The 16,832-nt window shown below is 40.0% G+C and overlaps 1 protein-coding gene across 1 annotated transcript in view; it reads right to left on the bottom strand.

The window, feature by feature from the left end:
• LOC143228840 (LIM domain transcription factor LMO4.2-like) overlaps window positions 1–16,832 on the bottom strand; it is an 87,494-nt gene that overhangs the window by 44,735 nt on the left and 25,927 nt on the right. Inside the window, exon 2 of the mRNA XM_076460227.1 lies at window positions 80–558. Within this exon, the coding sequence (XP_076316342.1) occupies window positions 80–399 (320 nt within the window). The 5' untranslated portion in view covers window positions 400–558. The remainder of the gene's footprint in view (window positions 1–79; window positions 559–16,832) is intronic.

Genomic DNA, 16,832 nt, shown 5'->3' with positions numbered 1-16,832 from the left:
TTTCATTAATAGTAAGCGCATAAAGGTAGACCTAATTATCATACTATTAATAATAACGATATATATTAACATATTTTACCGGATGTAATCATTTTTACAGAGGATCATTCCACCTTTTGTAAAACACGAACTTCCGACGTCAGCAAGGGTTGCTTGACAACACGAGCATTTCAGACATCCTGTGTGCCAATATCTATCCATAGCATGTAACAAGAACCTGTCCATGATTTTGACACCACATCCGGCGCAGGAGCGCCCTCCGCCGGTACTTGTAGTTGTGGGGTGTTGTGCTTGATGAGGTTGGGGCTGCATGTGTATCATGGGACTTCCACCATGGTGACTGTGGGTCATCATACTCATCATAGCCGTTCCTGGGTCGCCCGGACACATCGGGTTCATGGTTACGCTGTCGGTCTTTATGTACTTGTTGTTTCTCTAAAGAGGTACCTCTTAAGCTTTGTCAAACTTGCAGGGTTCGCAGCTCCGGATCTCGATAAGACACAGATTTGTTCCAGTAGAATAGCATCAGTGGCTTCTACATGGCTGTTGGTGTGTTAGCTGCAAGAGAGAACAAACCGTCCTCATTAAACTATGGACTAAACATAAAAGTTAAAACACTATATTGTTCACTTTCTTTCTGCACAGAGATGCATTTGGGTGTTTCAGAGCACAACCACGTTGAGTTACCTGATGTATCCACCGCGAGAAATCAATCCCGGATTTTAGGGCTGTTAGGACCAGAGATTTAGTGAGCATATCAAATATGGCTACGGCGACGAACAGAACAAATGCATGCTTATATACGTGTGTGTGCAAACAACGTGTGTTGTTTAGGAAGTCTCGTGGGGCAATAACAGTCCTTTATTACATTTGTTTAGTGCACTTTAAAACTTAAACTTTAGGTTTTATAAATCATTCTGTTATCTGGTCAAAATTCAGTACTACCTAAGCATTACTTCTATATACATATAGTTCGAATTACTTACCTACCAAAATAGGGGGAAAAAAAAAATTAGCAAAGCAATATATTTCATACACGCTAACTTTCAAAGAATGGGCACATGCACGTGTACACTAATAGCTGATTAATTATAATATGATTTCTTCGACTTTATAATAACTGTTTGTTTTGAATTTCGCGTAAAGCTACTCGAGGGCTATCTGCGCTAGCTGTCCTTAATTTAGCAATGTTAGACTAAAGGGAAGGCTACTAGTCATCAACACCCACCGCCAACTCTTGGGCTACTCTTTTAACAACAAATAGTTGGATTGATCGTCACATTATAACGCCCCCACGGCTGAAAGGGCGGACATGTTTGGTGTGACGGGGATTCGAACCCGCGACCCTCGGATTACGAGTCGAGTGTCTTAACTCACCTGGCCATGCCGGGCCCTTTATAATAAAACAAGATTTATAAATGTCAACTTCCTAAACTAACTAAAAAATCAAAAATCAGTCGTATGAAAACAAACTGGTTCGAATTTGGCGCAGAGCTCTACACGAGATCTATCTGTGCTAGCCGTCTCTAATTGAGCAGTGAAAGACTAGAGGGAAGGCAGCTAGTCATCACCAACCACCGCCAACTCTTGGACTAATGTTTTACCAACGAATAATAGGATTGACCGTGGAATTATAACGCCCACACGGCTGAAAGGACGAATATGTTTAATGAGACGGGGATTCGAATCTGTGACCCAGAGATTGCAAGTCAAGACCCCCAACCACACCTGGTCATGCCGAGCCGCAAAACCAACCGAAAAGCTAACATAACGTTATCAAATTCTTTATCAGAAACGAAGAGTAACGGCCGCATCAAAACAAAAGACCAAGTGAAACATATACAAGTCAACAGTTTCAAACACGTCGTATCCTTCCACCAAGGTCTGAAAATACACTACTGAAAACGTTATCGGTTTTACTGTAAAATCTCTCTCATTTTGTTGTTGTTTCAACGCACCGAAACCAATGTCCCTCTAACAGGTATCATACAACAGTAAATCGATGGTTGTTATCACCAAGCTAATATGCAGAATATTCATTAAATCTACCATTGGAGCAGAAATACTGTAATTTATTCACAGAAGAATCTGATTGGCGAATCTTTGTAGAATCGAAATATATAATTACCGAGAACCGTTGGCTCTCCAGACAAGCGGTTAGACATCTGATCTTCCCAAGAGAAAAATGTGCGTGAAGGTTATTTTGGGGTTAAGAAAACATTAACTTTGCGTTCACGTAAAAAAAAAAAAAAAATTCTCGGTGACTAATGGGCAGAATCGCTTCAGCTAAATCAGTCCATTAATGACTTTGATAACCATTTCTACATAAAGGCAAAAACCTTCAAATGACTCCAGTAATAACGTCGTAACGACCATTAAGGAGGACAGTTGCGATGTTTATAAACGCTTCAGCGAAGTGGAGAAAAATCATTTATCATTCGTTCACCAATAAAATTATTTGCGCTGTTACAATAACCAGCAAAACTTCGCTGAGGTACTGAACAAAATTAACGGTTTTCTGACAAGTGTGTGTGTGTGCGCGCGCGCATGTTTTGGTATAGCAAAGCCACATCAGGCTATCTGCTGAATCCATCGAGGTTTTCTAGCAAGATACACGAATATACAATTGACGATAAGACGAAGTTTCTTTTACTGTCGAAATACTCGTCGTTAATTTGTAATGATAATTAATAATTACAACAATAATAGGGGGCAAACAATGCTATAAACGTAAACTGTACGCATCAATCAGAAAGAGGTTGAAGGTTTGTTTGTTTTCTAATTTCGCGCAAAGCTACACGAGGTGCTATCTGCGCTAGCCGTCCCTAATTTAGCAGTTTAAGACCGGAGGGAAGGTAGCTAGTCATACTCACCCACCGCCAACTCTTGAGATACTACTTTACCAACGAATAGCGGGACTGACTGTCACATTATAACGCACCCACAGCTGAAAGGGTGAACATGTCTGGCGTGACGGGGATTTGAAGCCGCGACCCTAACCTCCTGGCCATGCTACACATAATGGGTGCTCTGCCCACAAAATCAATATCGATACTCTGTTTAACAAGTACTGATCTGGTTGTTCATAAGGGCAGCCCGGCATTGCCAGGTGGTTAGGATACTCGACTCATAATCTGAGGGTCGTGGGTTCGAATCTCCATCACACCAAACATGCTTGCCCCTTCAGTCGCGGAGGCGTTATAATGTCATGGTCCAGATGGTTAGGATACTCGACTCGTAATCTGAGGGTCGTGGGTTCGAATCCCCATCACACCAAACAAATAACGCCCTTTCAGTCGTGGGGGCGTTATAATGTCATGGTCAATCTCACTATTCGCTGGTAATGAGTATTGCAAGAGTTGAGTGGATAGTGTTACATAACTGTCTTCTGTTTAGCCTATCACTTGCAAATTAGTGACGGTTAACACAAATAGCCCTCTCAGAGCTACACGAGAGACTTAAAAACAAACAGACAGAACTTGAATTGTACGAATACCAGTGTTTGTTGTTAATCACAATGTGATATTTGTGCTCTTACCAACACAAGTAAACAAATTCAATTTAAGCGTTACATGCTCTCAGATTTACCGCTTGCCCACCTGAGGGCTTAAAATATTTTTATTTCCCGTTTAAGAACCGTGGTACGTACATTGCCCAAAGTCTGAACTACCTACGATAGAGAAAAACCGAATTTTGGTTACTTACAGAGTTCCCTCCTGATTTCTCTAAAAATTTAGCGTTTGTCGTATGTAATAAGAGAAATATTGGTGCCGAAACAAGCAGCGCCCATTTAAATAGACACGAGTTTGTTTTTCTTTGTGTGTGTACTTGTTATATAATACATGTATGTATGTATATATTACACTTAAATTATAATTAATATTCTATGGAAACGTAGCAAACAAGATATAATTCTGTAATATTAAAAAATAAATTCTTGTTAATATTTGCCCCAAGAAAAACAACCAAAACCGAAATCTATACATACACAGAGGGCGTCTTATAACAAACATTTTTTCAAGGATCTCTTCGGCGTGGTTAACGTACGACAACACATGTGAAGAAAACAGGCCAATCACGAGATATCAGGCTTCAACAGCTGGCGGTTACAAGCATACAAAGAAACGCGTTTGTAACCTTTTTCTTTGCTCTCTTTTTTTTTTTTTTAATCCAACCATCTCCAGCCTCTCGAGCAAGGTGCCACGCGACAGGGCTATGACGTGTCTGATGCAGCTGGGACCACTGTCACTGTCAACCATGCTATCAGGACAGAAACGCCGAACATAATAATCGATGTTTGAACAGTTGTAGATCTGTTCCCTGTGTTCTGATAAACAAAAGAGCGAGAACGTTAAGCGGTTGATTAGGAGTTTTGTTTATGTCTGTAAGATTAATCGTCTGCTCTACTCAGTCCGTGACAAAAAAAAAAAAAAAGACCACCAAGTCCTGCTATTAATCACTATTGTTTTCATCTGTGCACAGGTGATAAGTCTACTTTAAGTATATAATTACCATTTTAACAAAAATTTATATACAGGGTGAGCCAAAAGTAGGTGGACAGCATTTGAATAGGTTTATGTATCGGTCATATTAATGCAATTGCATATAATAACTATGTTGCAACTATATTATTTGTGTTATATAATTACAATTGTATAATTACATTTGTTTTAATTTAATCTGTTTTCGTTTTTTTTAGATTGTTAATAGAACCCATAATGTCAAATACTTTAAATACAGATAAAAGAATATGGGTGTTAAAAGAGTATTGGAAATCTCAAAATACTGAAACCGTAAGGAGAAAGTGGGTTGAAACATTTGATACTCCAGCTCCAAAAAGACAAACCATTTACCGTATCCGTGACAAATTCGACGCCACTGGCTCAATCCTTAATGCTGCTAAAACTGGTCGACCCAAAACAGTCTGTACAGAGAATAATAAGCAATGTGTTGCCCATGCATTTGTTCAAAGTCCAAACAAGTCCACCAGAAGAGCTTCTATGGAATTGAACATACCACAAACCTCTATTAGGCGAATTATAACACAAATTGGGTTGAAACCCTATCGACCGCAACTAATTCACGGCTTATTGGAGGATGATCCAGACAGGCGACTGCAATTTAGTGAAATTATGCTGAACAAGATTGAAGAAAACCCAGGAATTTTAGATAACATTGTGTGGAGTGATGAAGCTTCTTTTAAATTATCCGGTCATGTCAGTAGACATAATTGTGTTTACTGGTATAGTGAGAACATGCATTTAACATTAGAACAACAGCTAAATCAGCCTGGTGTCAATGTTTGGGGTGGTATTTCAAGCTCTGGTGTTTATGGACCATTTTTTTTTTGGACGGAACAATTACAGGAGATAAGTATCTCGAAATTCTAAGGAATCAAGTTGTTCCCCAGTTACAGCAACAACCTAATTTACATGACTTTTATTTTCAACAAGATGGGGCCCCTCCACATTATTCAAAAGGAGTTCGTATCTTGATGAAACATTTCCATTGAAATGGATTGGTCGAAGAGGTCCAATCGATTGGCCGGCACGTTCACCGGACTTGACCCCTATGGATTTTTTTCTTTTGGGGAGTACTCAAGGAAAAAGTTTATAGTCAAAAACCAAGAAGTGTCGGTGATTTAAAAAATTACATAAGAGATGCATTTCAAGAAATTAATGCCCAGAGTGACTTGTGCAAAAATGGTTGTCGAAGCTTAAGAGGTAGACTTCAAAGCTGTGTAAATCAAGAAGGAAAACAATTTGAGCACTTGCGTTAATAAATAACATTTTAGTTTCATTAATATAATTGTCTTATTACATATAGTTGTACGTATACGTGATCTCTAAATAAATGTTTTTTTACTGTCCACCTACTTTTGGCTCACCCTGTATTAACAATAAAACTAGAAAGAGACGTGACTACTGCCACTACTAGTTTTGATGAAGAAGCAACGGCGAAACGTTAAGTGAAATAAAAAAATATATTATTTGGAGAGTAAATATCGGTTTTATTTTCTTTTAAGTTTACTGTAGAAATGTCTAAATTTCTTCAGTATGCACACAACTTCTGACGAAAAAATAGTTTTAGATAAAAAAAAAACTCTGGCGAGCAGTACAAAATTTGTTATGTAAGATTGTATCTATTGTAATGATTGGTTCATTTTTAAGATTTTGAGAAGAAATAACAGTTCTTGCTCTTTTCACTGTATTGGTCTATAAATACAAGGCCATACCGGGCCAATAAAAACAGCATCAAATATGTCAGGATTTACTTCACCAACTGAAACTGTTCCTGACAATTTAGGCCCGCCAGGGCCAGGTGGTTAGGTTGCTCGACTAGTTACCTGAGAGTCGCGGATTCGAATTCCCGTCACACCAAACATGCTTGCCCTTTCAGCCGTGGGGGCGTTATAACGTTACGGTCAAATCAATCCCACTATTCATTGGTAAAACAGTAGCCCAAGAGTTAGTGGTAGGTGGTGATGACTAGCTGCCTTCCCTCTAGTCTTACACTGCTAAATTAGGGCTAACGCAAATAGCCCTCGTGTAGTTTTGCGCGAAATTCAAAACAAACCAATCAGTGAAAATTAGAATAATTTTAATTAATCACTACTCCAGCCATTTGCTGGTACGACATTAACGCAATGAACGAGAGGAACCATGCAGTAATGGAGGTTATACAAACGTTTCTAACAAAGGAAATGTACCGGGCTGCGGATCCAAACGTCCGAGTTGGGAGCATTATAGATGTAACAATAAACACCACTATTAGGATAAGAACGACAGCACAGGCGGTAACTGACCGTGCGCTAACTGGTTAGCTCATGTGTTGTATAAGGTGCAATTAAGTTGGAAATTTTTAATATATCAACAGAGTAGGTTCATGATGAAACATAATGACGTTCTTAGGCATCAAAGAAGAGAAGATTTAGATGAAATAACGTTCATGTTTAATGTCATGACATTACTAGGATATGGTGCCTTCAGAAAACAAAGGATTAGTTGAAATTTCTACATGTGGTAAACAGAATCTTTAGAACTTAACAATGCTGAATTTTCAGCTAAAAAGTTGTATCGTGATAAGGGCGTTACTCGTTTGTTTGTTTCACGTTAAGCACAAAGCTACGCAAGTATCGAAGCCCGATTTCTAGCGCCGTAAATTCGCAGGCGTATCTTTGTGCCACTGGGAGTCATGCGCTACCTCGACAGAACTGAAAAGTAGGGTTAGATGCTAAATGCAACCACTGGAAATCAAACAGTATCAGTTGTTTGTGTCTCACTTTCTCTCACGAATGCAAGCAATAGTGGACAATGACTGGTTGTAATATAGGACACTGTTAGCATATTGGCTGTGCGAACTACACAATCAGCGACATATTATAACAATTATCTCTGGTACTAGAATTTCCGTGCGCATTTAAATGAGTTCATTTACAAACTATCTCACTGATGGTTCGTTTACGAGTTAAAGGGCGTTAGAACAGAATTCAGTTTCTAATACACGACATAATACTTTATCTTTAAACATGTGTTTGTTAATTAAAAAAGTCGCTTGTGTCATTAATATTATTAATCGGTTGGTTGGTTGATTTGAAGCAAAGCCACAATGGGCTATTTGCTGTGTTCACCGCGAGGAATCGAACTCAGGATTTTAACGTTGTACATTTGTAGACTTTCTGCTGTCCCACGGAAGGTTTGTTTGTTTGTTTTGTTTGTTTTGTTTTTGAATTTCGCAGAAAGCTACTCAAGGGCTATCTGCTCTAGACGTCCCTAATTTCGCAATGTAAAACTAGAGGGAAGGCAGCTAGTCATCACCACTCACCTCCAACTCTTGGGCTGCTCTTTTATCAACGAATAGTGGCATTGACCGTCACATTATAACGCCCCCACGGCTGAAAGGGCGAGCATGTTTGGCGCGACTGGGATGCGAACCCGCGACCCTCAGATTACGAGTCGCACGCCTTAACACGCTTGGCCATGCCCCACGGAAAGACCTCAAAACTACAAAATATGACAGATGTGACAAATTAGGGAAACTTCAAGTCTGTAAAGGTTAAATATGAATTGAGAGACAAGCCGACAGAAAGACAGTGTACAAGAAGCAATGACGCCCTTGGGATCATATTTTAAAACAGATGCTTTGTATTGTCCACTAGTAGAAGTTATGGCATGATGTATGACGTCAACAAAGTTCCTGTGGATCTGGATTTCATATGAGACGTGAGACAAAAACTGAGCAACAAACAAACAAAAAAGAAACCAAAAATCTGGGCTATTGGTTAGTCAGTGCGTCTATTACCATGTTATCGATAATTTACCGAGTTTAAGAGTGTGTTAATCTGCTAGTTTTCACTTTGTTTGTTTGTTTGTTTTGAATTTCGCACAAAGTTACGAGGGCTATCTGTGCTAACCATCTCTAATTTAGCAGTGTAAGGCCAGAGGAGAGGCAGTTAGTCATCACCACCCACTGCCAACTCTTTGGCTTCTCTTTTACTAAGGAATATTGGGATTGATTGGAACATTATAACGGCCCACAGCTGAAAGGTCGAGCATATTTGGTGTGACGGGGATTCGAGCCCATAACTCGCAGGTTGTGAGTCTAGCGCCCCAGCCACCTAGCCACACTGAATCTTTTCCACACCGTGCCATGCATACGAAACAAAGACAAGTGTCTGTGTCATTCATTCATTTGAAGGTTCGGCCTATCGCTTGGCGAGGCTGTAAAATCTGCAGTGGAATCAACTACACGCTTTCGTTTTCGTTAAGTAGAATGGACCTTGCATTTTTCACTAAATAGTTTCGGAAGAACCTACGTAAAGAAACAAACCATTACGACAGTATAATAACTGTTGTATCCTTTACAATTGTGTGAAATGAGAAAATATTTACACGTGAATTGGTTCTGAGTTGCACAACTTCAAAATTTCTACAAAACACATAAAGCCTGAATTTTATCATACCACACAACCAACATCGCTTATATTTCTCTCTATGAATAATCTTCCAGCTAGAAGCAAGGTGTTGGGTGTGGCTTTAGTGGTTAGCCTGCTGATATCTCCGAATCCAAGAATGTAGGGTTCGCATCATGTTGCCGCACTAGGTACTGATATGGATTGCTGTTAATTAATCAAATGCCCCCCTCCCCAACATAGCGGTATGTCTGCGGACTTACAACGCTAGAAACCGGGTTTCGATACCCGTGGTGGGCAGAGCACAGACAGTCCATTGTGTAGCTTTGTGCTTAACTTCAAACAAACAAATATAGAAATTAAGCAAAGGGAATGTTCGACGTTCCGTATGGTGGCGCTAAATGAAACAGGAAGATTTCTGACGTCATGTGTAAAACCTTCATACAGCTACTAACCGGATGCTTGTTGTATTCATCTCGAAAATTTGGAGACGTTCATTCTGTAGGCCATTAGTACGAGAATAAAACCCGTATTTATTCTCATTTATTCGCAATGTTAACCGAGCAAAGCCTCCATCCCCCAGTGGCACAGCGGCATGTATGCGGACTTACAACAATAGAATACGAGTTTCGATACCTGTGATGAGTAGAGCATAGATTGTGTAGCTTTGTGCTTAATTACAAAGAAACAAACGTAAGGTTGGACGGGTTGGGACTGTTTTTTGAAATTCTCTCGTCATGAAGTCGAAGAGGAATTGTCCATGAAGTATAACAGAAGTCTTCCCACCTACATGGATTGGGCGAACTAAAAACAACATAATCTGAAGAACTATAAGGTTTTTTTTTTTGTTTACGTGGCACCCAGTAATACAAATGGCAAGTTTGCGGACTTATAACGGTAGAAATTGGGTTTCGATACCTATGGCGGGCACAGCACAGATATCCAACCCATTGTTTTACTTAGAGATTAAATGCAAATAAAACAAAATTAATTCAGCAAAAAGTGAGCTGTCTTCGTCGTGTTCGCCACGAGGACAGGACCTCGAATTTTGGCATTGTAATATAATTATTCACTTTAAAGGGTTAAACTGTTATGAAATTCGCACTGATTAAAAGTAAACTATTCTTTCTCCTAATAGAAACTTCTGGATGAATCATAGGAATGTTGATACAGGCCCGGCACGGCCAGATGGGTTAAGGCGTTCGACTCGTAGTCTAGGAGTCGGGGGTTCGAATCCCTGTCGCACTAGACATGCTCGCCCCTTTTAGCCGTGGGGGCGTTACAATGTGACGGTCAATCCCACTTTCGTTGGTAAAAGAGTAGCCCAAGAGTTGGCGGTGGGTGGTGATCACCAGCTGCCTTCCCTCTTGTCTTACACTGCTCAATTAGGGACGGCTAGCGCAGATAGCTCTTGAGTAACTTTGCGCGAAATCCAAAACAAACAAACAAAAGAGTGTTGATTGATATATTGTTTGGAATTAAGCACAGAGCTATACAATGGGCTATCTGTGATCTGTAATCTCCGGGTATCTAAACCCGACCTCTAGCGGACAAACAGCCGTGCCATTAGGTGGGCTAGAATAATATTTAGCAGACTCGTGGCTCTTCTGATCCATAATCTTCGTTTTGTGTGGACTGGAAAACCGATATATTTGTAAATGTATTTTTTATCTTGTCTTATTTGCTGACCAAGAAAGTAATACGTTCAAATTAAAGCATCAACACATGTAAGTTACAACTCGTCCTCGTGTAAGACACGTGCCGCAAGCTTATATTTGTTTCTTTGTAATTCTTTTCTTTTGCCTAAAAGAGAATTCGCAACAAACACGTGACTTTGAAGAAATATTGTGATTGGTTTGTTTCGAGTTTCGCGCAAAGCTACAAGAGGGCTATTTGCGCTAGCCGTCCCTAATGTAGTCATCACCACCCACAGCCAACTCTTGGGCTATTCTTTTACCAACGAATAGTGAGATTGACCGTCACATTGCAACGTTCATACGTCCGAAAGGGCGAGCATGTTTGGTGTAACGGAGATTCAAACCAGCGACCTTCGGATTATGAGTCGAGTGCCTTAACCATCTGGCCATGCCGGGCCGAACGATTGAGAAACGCTGTTGTAAGAGCCATGCGGGCAAATAAAAAACAAAACACACGTTTTGGATTAGTTCATAAAATGTCTTTCCCAGTTATTAATAACCTTGTTAGTACTTCTAAATGTACCGTGAAAAAAAAAATGTGGGTGGCATAGCCAGGTGGTTTGAACGTTGGACTCGCAATATGAAGATTGCGTGTTCGAATCCCGCCACACCAAGTATGCTCGCCCTTTCAGTCATGGGAGCATTATTATGTGATGGCCAACCCTGTTATTCGTTGATAAAAGAATAGCCCAATTGTTGGCAGTGGGTGGTGATGACCTCTAGTCTTACACTGCTAAATTAGGAACGGCTACCGAGTAGATAGTCCTCGTGTAGATTTGAGCGAAATTCAAAAAACAAACAGACCGTAAAATAGTTTAGGTGTTTGAATAACACGTTACCAAACCATCATGGTTATGTAACAATCTGTTATTATTCAACAGACCATGATATAAAGACAAAACAAATCGAAGAAACTCTACCATCATACGAAGCTTTATTTATCTGTTTGTTTGTTTGTTGTTTGAATTTCGCTAGCCGTACCTAATTTAGCAGTGTAAGACTAGAGGGAAGGCAGCTAGTCATCACCACCCACAGCCAACTATTGGGCTACTCTTTTACCAACGAATAGTAGGATTGACCGCCACAATATAACGCCCCCACAGCTGAAAGGACGTGCATGTTTGGTGTGACGGGGGATTCGAACCCACGACCTTACGAGTCTAGTGCCTTAATCACCTGGTCATGGCGGGCCATCTGTTTGCTTTGCTCTTGCAAATGGTACTAACGAGCCGTAAACACGGCGAAACTAGTCTACTGCAGGGGACACACACATCATTCTGGCAGTTGTTTACGAATAAGAACAATACTTCTAAAGAAATATTAACCCCAAGGGGTACTCGAAGACTAAACAGTCTTCCTTCAACCCCGCACTTGGTAGAAATTAAGAATTTGGAATAAATCATTATTGGTCCTGCAGGGGGAGCATTGAATTGTTTTAAATTAAGCCCAAGGCTACACAATGGGCTATCTGTGCTCTGCCCACCACGGGTATCAAAACCCGGTTTTTAGCGTCGTAAGTCCGCAGACATACCGCTGAGCCACTGGGGGACACCAGTGAATCAAACGATACATCAGACTGACTTTCAGGCCCTCTCTTCTTCACTGAAATTCAAGTTTTCAGGAGGAAAAAAAATTGATTTGTCAATTCTTTTAATGTTGTTAAAATATACGGAAAAGATAGAAATTTTGACGTGTGGTCAACATTAGAAGAATCATAAAAGCAGCAAAATTATGACTTTTTCTGGACTTTCAAAACCCGCGAAAAGGGAAATCACTGTTCATAATGAGTCTTCTAGGATTCTTTCTGTGTATCGTGGAAAATCCCGTGTCTACCTGTGACACATAAACACAGCTGCTAACTTGCTTATCTCTATCCTTCGGGGTGTCGCTTGGGGGAAACCAGGTTTCCCGCCATGCTACAATGACGTCAAGTTTGATGCTTAGCAATTAACCTTTACCTTTGTGTTGACTTTCACTACTATTCGTAGAACGTCCCTCGTCGCTTTTGTTAGTGAGAAACGAAGCTCAACGTATTCAACATAACAATAACGATTTTCCTCTTGTCACCTGCGCCAGGTGCGGTTGGACTTCCGCTGCTGAGTGCAAATCGGGAACAGCTTGGAAGTAAATATTTTTTGTGTCTTTTCGAACTCGTGATGTCATAAAATATTCACAAAAATTCATTGGGATCGCTTCAGTGATACTCTACGACGTTCGATCTTTTCAGATGACTTCTTCACAAGGAATCATCGCGAGATTGAATGACACTCGACTCTGACCTAGTTTCAACACTATTCGGCCCCCATCACATATTATTTTCTTCAAAGAAAAAACAAACAAACTGGCATTTAACAAAGGGCAGTATAAATACGTAAATGTAGCTCTAAATACACACTATTTTCAACTTCGGTATTTATCTGCGACACAGCGGCTCATAGAATGGCTCCGAGTTTGTTTCGTTTTGTGTGTTTTATTTTTTTTCAAGTACAAACTTTTATCTCGTAGCTCCATCTTTTGACCAGTTTAAGTTCTACTTAAACTGCGGCTACTGAGGATTCCCCTCTCGTTTTATTACGTAAATTTTCTCGAGTGTTACAAAAAGTTTGTGTGGAAAATAGTCATTGAGGGAAAACATGTTTATCTTTGACCAATGCAAAGTGACTTTGCCTTAACAAGAACAGAAATAATGAAATAAGATTACACTCATTCGAAGGAACGTTATAAACTATATAAGTTGTGTCTTTGTGACTTACGTTTCCTTCCTTTTTTGGGGGGGGGGGGAATTTCGCGCAAAGCTACACGAGGGCTATCTGCGCTAACCGTCCCTAATTTATCAGTGTAAGACTAGAGGGAAGGCAGCTAGTCATCACCATCCACCGCCCACTCTTGGACTACTCTCTTACCTACGATTAGTGGGATTGACCATCACATTATACCGCGACCCTCGGATTACGAGTCGCATGGCTTAATACGCTTGGCCATGCTGGGCCCACCATTTATTTAATCCATGTAATTTGTGTTACTTTTATCGGTAAGATATAAAAGAATACGGAAAAGCCAATCGGGAAAGACAAGTAAAAAAGATGAAATTTCTTTGGCAAAGATAAATTTCCCCTGAAATGTAATATTTCGATCTTTACTTAAAGTAACGTCCAACTATAATATATCATATCGCTGTTGTTACTTCAACCTAATGTGTTAACTACAATGTGTCGGTCACCACGAGAGAGCCCCGGATTTTAAGACTGCAGAACCTCAAACCGAAATATTAGAAGTAACACGTGTTACCTTGATAACTTACACTTGATATTAGTTGTGTCAGGAAAACGCAAATTACGAATTTTACATCCAACAACGCGCACGAGTTGACTCGTTTAAAATTTCAACAGAAAATAACAGCTTCCCCAAACAATACCTAGTTTAACTTGACCTCAGTACGGGGCTCTAATTATAATTATCTATCGACTTTTGATACCTAGCTGTAAGCCAACATAATTTATGTAGTAATTTGGTTGCACGATTCACAGGGCTCAACATGGCCAGGTGAGTTAAGGCGTTCGACTCGTAATCTGAGGGTCGCGGATTTAAATCCCCGTTACACCAAACATGTTCGCCCTTTCAACCGTGGGGAAGTTATAATGTGACGGTCAATCCCACTATTCGTTGGTAAAAGAGTAGCCCAAGAGTTGGCGGTGGGTGGTGATGACTAGCTGCCTTCCCTCTAGTCTTACTCTGCTAAATTAGAGAAGGCTAGCGCAGATAGTCCTCGTGTAGTTTTGCGCGAAATTCAGAAACAAACAAACGATTCACAATTAGAATGCATTAGTGGAAGAAATGATATATACGGTTAAGCCTATTTGCAGAAAGTGATACATATTAGCGGTTAACCACTTCAAACGGTAACTCTTAATTGTAATTACTTCCTAAATAACTAACCATTTGTTCACTGATGATGTGTGTTATGGATGGCAAAACGTGCACACTACATCCATAATTACGTGTGGAGAGAGATAACGAAACATTCCCCACCTAAATACACACACTGGAGTAAAATCGAACATGAAGAAGAAGGAAATAAAACTGACCGCTAGGGGAAATTAATTACTCTGTCTGAACGAGTTGAAGCTAAAGGTCAAAGTTCATCCGGCCATCACCCTTGCACCAAGTGAAGTTTCATATACATTCCATTACTTATTGTATTCACTATTTTCGCAGTACGAAGAATATTGGCATGGCCAGGTAGTTAGATTCGCAATGCGATGGTTACAGGTTAGAATCCCCTTCCCACCAAGCAAATTCGCCCTTTCATCCGTGAAGGTGTTATTATGTTACGATCATTCCCACTATTCGTTGGTAAAACATGTAGCTCAAGAGTTGAGGGTGGGCGGTGATGACTAGTTGCCTTCCCCCTAGTCTTACACCGCTAACTTAGGGACGGCTAGGCGCAGATAGCCCTGGTGTAGCTTTGTGTAAAATTCAACAACAACCAAAGAAAAACGAAAAACATTCAAAGTACTATAGTTGACGCTTTTTAAGTTGCATAGTTTGTTTATAAAACAGTAAATTAAAGTATAGAAATATTATATACAATCTAGAATGAAGTGCTATTTTTAGATAAACATATGTTTCTGGTTTTGGTTACATGCATCCAAGACCAACTGTTTACCTTCTCTTCTCGAATAGCGGAAATTTATCGCCACTTTCACGATACAGGAAACTTGATATCGATAAAGTGAACTATGCCTATGGAAAAGATGTAAATCCTAAATTCCAGGACGATTCAGTTTCTTGATATATATTATTTATGCACATCCTTGAAATACTTTACGGCGTCAGATAACAGGATCTTAGAAAACAAATTTGTCATTTTTCATCTATAACAAACGTAACCACTTGACGTCCAATAAGGCGAAGTACAATGAAGGTCACGTGATATTCTGACGTCAGTGAAAGCCCTCTATACTTTATTTATTTTCCACTCCTCGTATGCTTGCTGCATGCCTATTGACGGATCTCTGGATGTTAGTGGTCCCATTACTCTATGAATATTTTCCCAGTTCCTGAAGAGCCATAAGCGACACATAAAAGAATGAAGTAGCATCCTGAAGATGGTTCCAGGCAAGCTGGATTAGCTATATATAGACTGTGTTTACAGTATCCACCCTCAAAAGACTCTTTCATCATCCTTTGCAGTGTGGAAGGGTGTTGTTATTTACAAGAGCTAACCAGTCACCAGTGGCGCTGGCGTTTTTGCTTTCACGTAAGAGTCTAAGATTTTAATCCTAGAGTTTTCACAATTACCAGAAACTTGACTTCGGCCAAATAGAGGCCCATCTTCTTACTGGAGATGACGGACCTATCTGCATCTTAGTGGTCAAGTTCACGAAAGTTAGTGTGATAACACTCTCCAGATCATGGATTGAATTTTTGTTTGTTTTGTTGTTGAACGCATGGCTACACAATAGGTCATTGATGCTATATTCAACACAGATATCGAAACTCGGCTATTAATACTATAAGTCTTCAGACTTACCACAAAGTCACTAGGAAGCTGACAGAGTGACTTGTGGATTATACACAAAAACCTAATGTTACCCACGAAGAGCACCGGCGTCCAATGTTAAAATATTATCCAATCCAAATTACCCCTACATCATCCTGGATAGCCTTCCTTGTGATGATAGTCTAACGGGTTCCTCACAGAGGCTTTATGCAGCCACAAAATGGCCTCTAATGATATATTATGGATACCGATACCGAAACTCCAGATCCGTTTTGAAGTCAAAAACAAAACTTTTGTTGTGTGTGAGTCAGAAAGAGTTATTTCACCAAGGAACAGTCTTTCACGGTCACTTCCACGCCATCTGTTTTACATACCCATTAATCCTGTGTCGATTTCAAGCACGGAAAACAATACGTCAGACTCGCATCCCAGGCAAGAACAACATAACACTGAGATACTTCGTTTTCCAGTATTTCGTGAACACGTGATAATGTTTTAACATTTTATGACACCTACTTGTGGGGTGAAGGTGCAGACTGCGCAAAGAACATAAAAACTAAAATCAATACAAAAAACAAAAACACTTGTCCAATACAGCAAAACTCCCATTACTGAAGAAAGGTGCAACACCCATGGGTGAAAATAAGAAAACAAACAAACAGGGGTGAAATCCACCCAGCCGAATCTTGCTGCTTCCCATATCCCCCACAGATTTCGAATT

Source organism: Tachypleus tridentatus, chromosome 10, assembly GCF_004210375.1.
Source record: "Tachypleus tridentatus isolate NWPU-2018 chromosome 10, ASM421037v1, whole genome shotgun sequence".
In the NCBI taxonomy this organism is placed as follows: Eukaryota; Metazoa; Arthropoda; class Merostomata; order Xiphosura; family Limulidae; genus Tachypleus; species Tachypleus tridentatus.
Note: the sequence above shows the minus strand (reverse complement) of the source record. Positions and strands in the feature narration are given on the sequence as shown.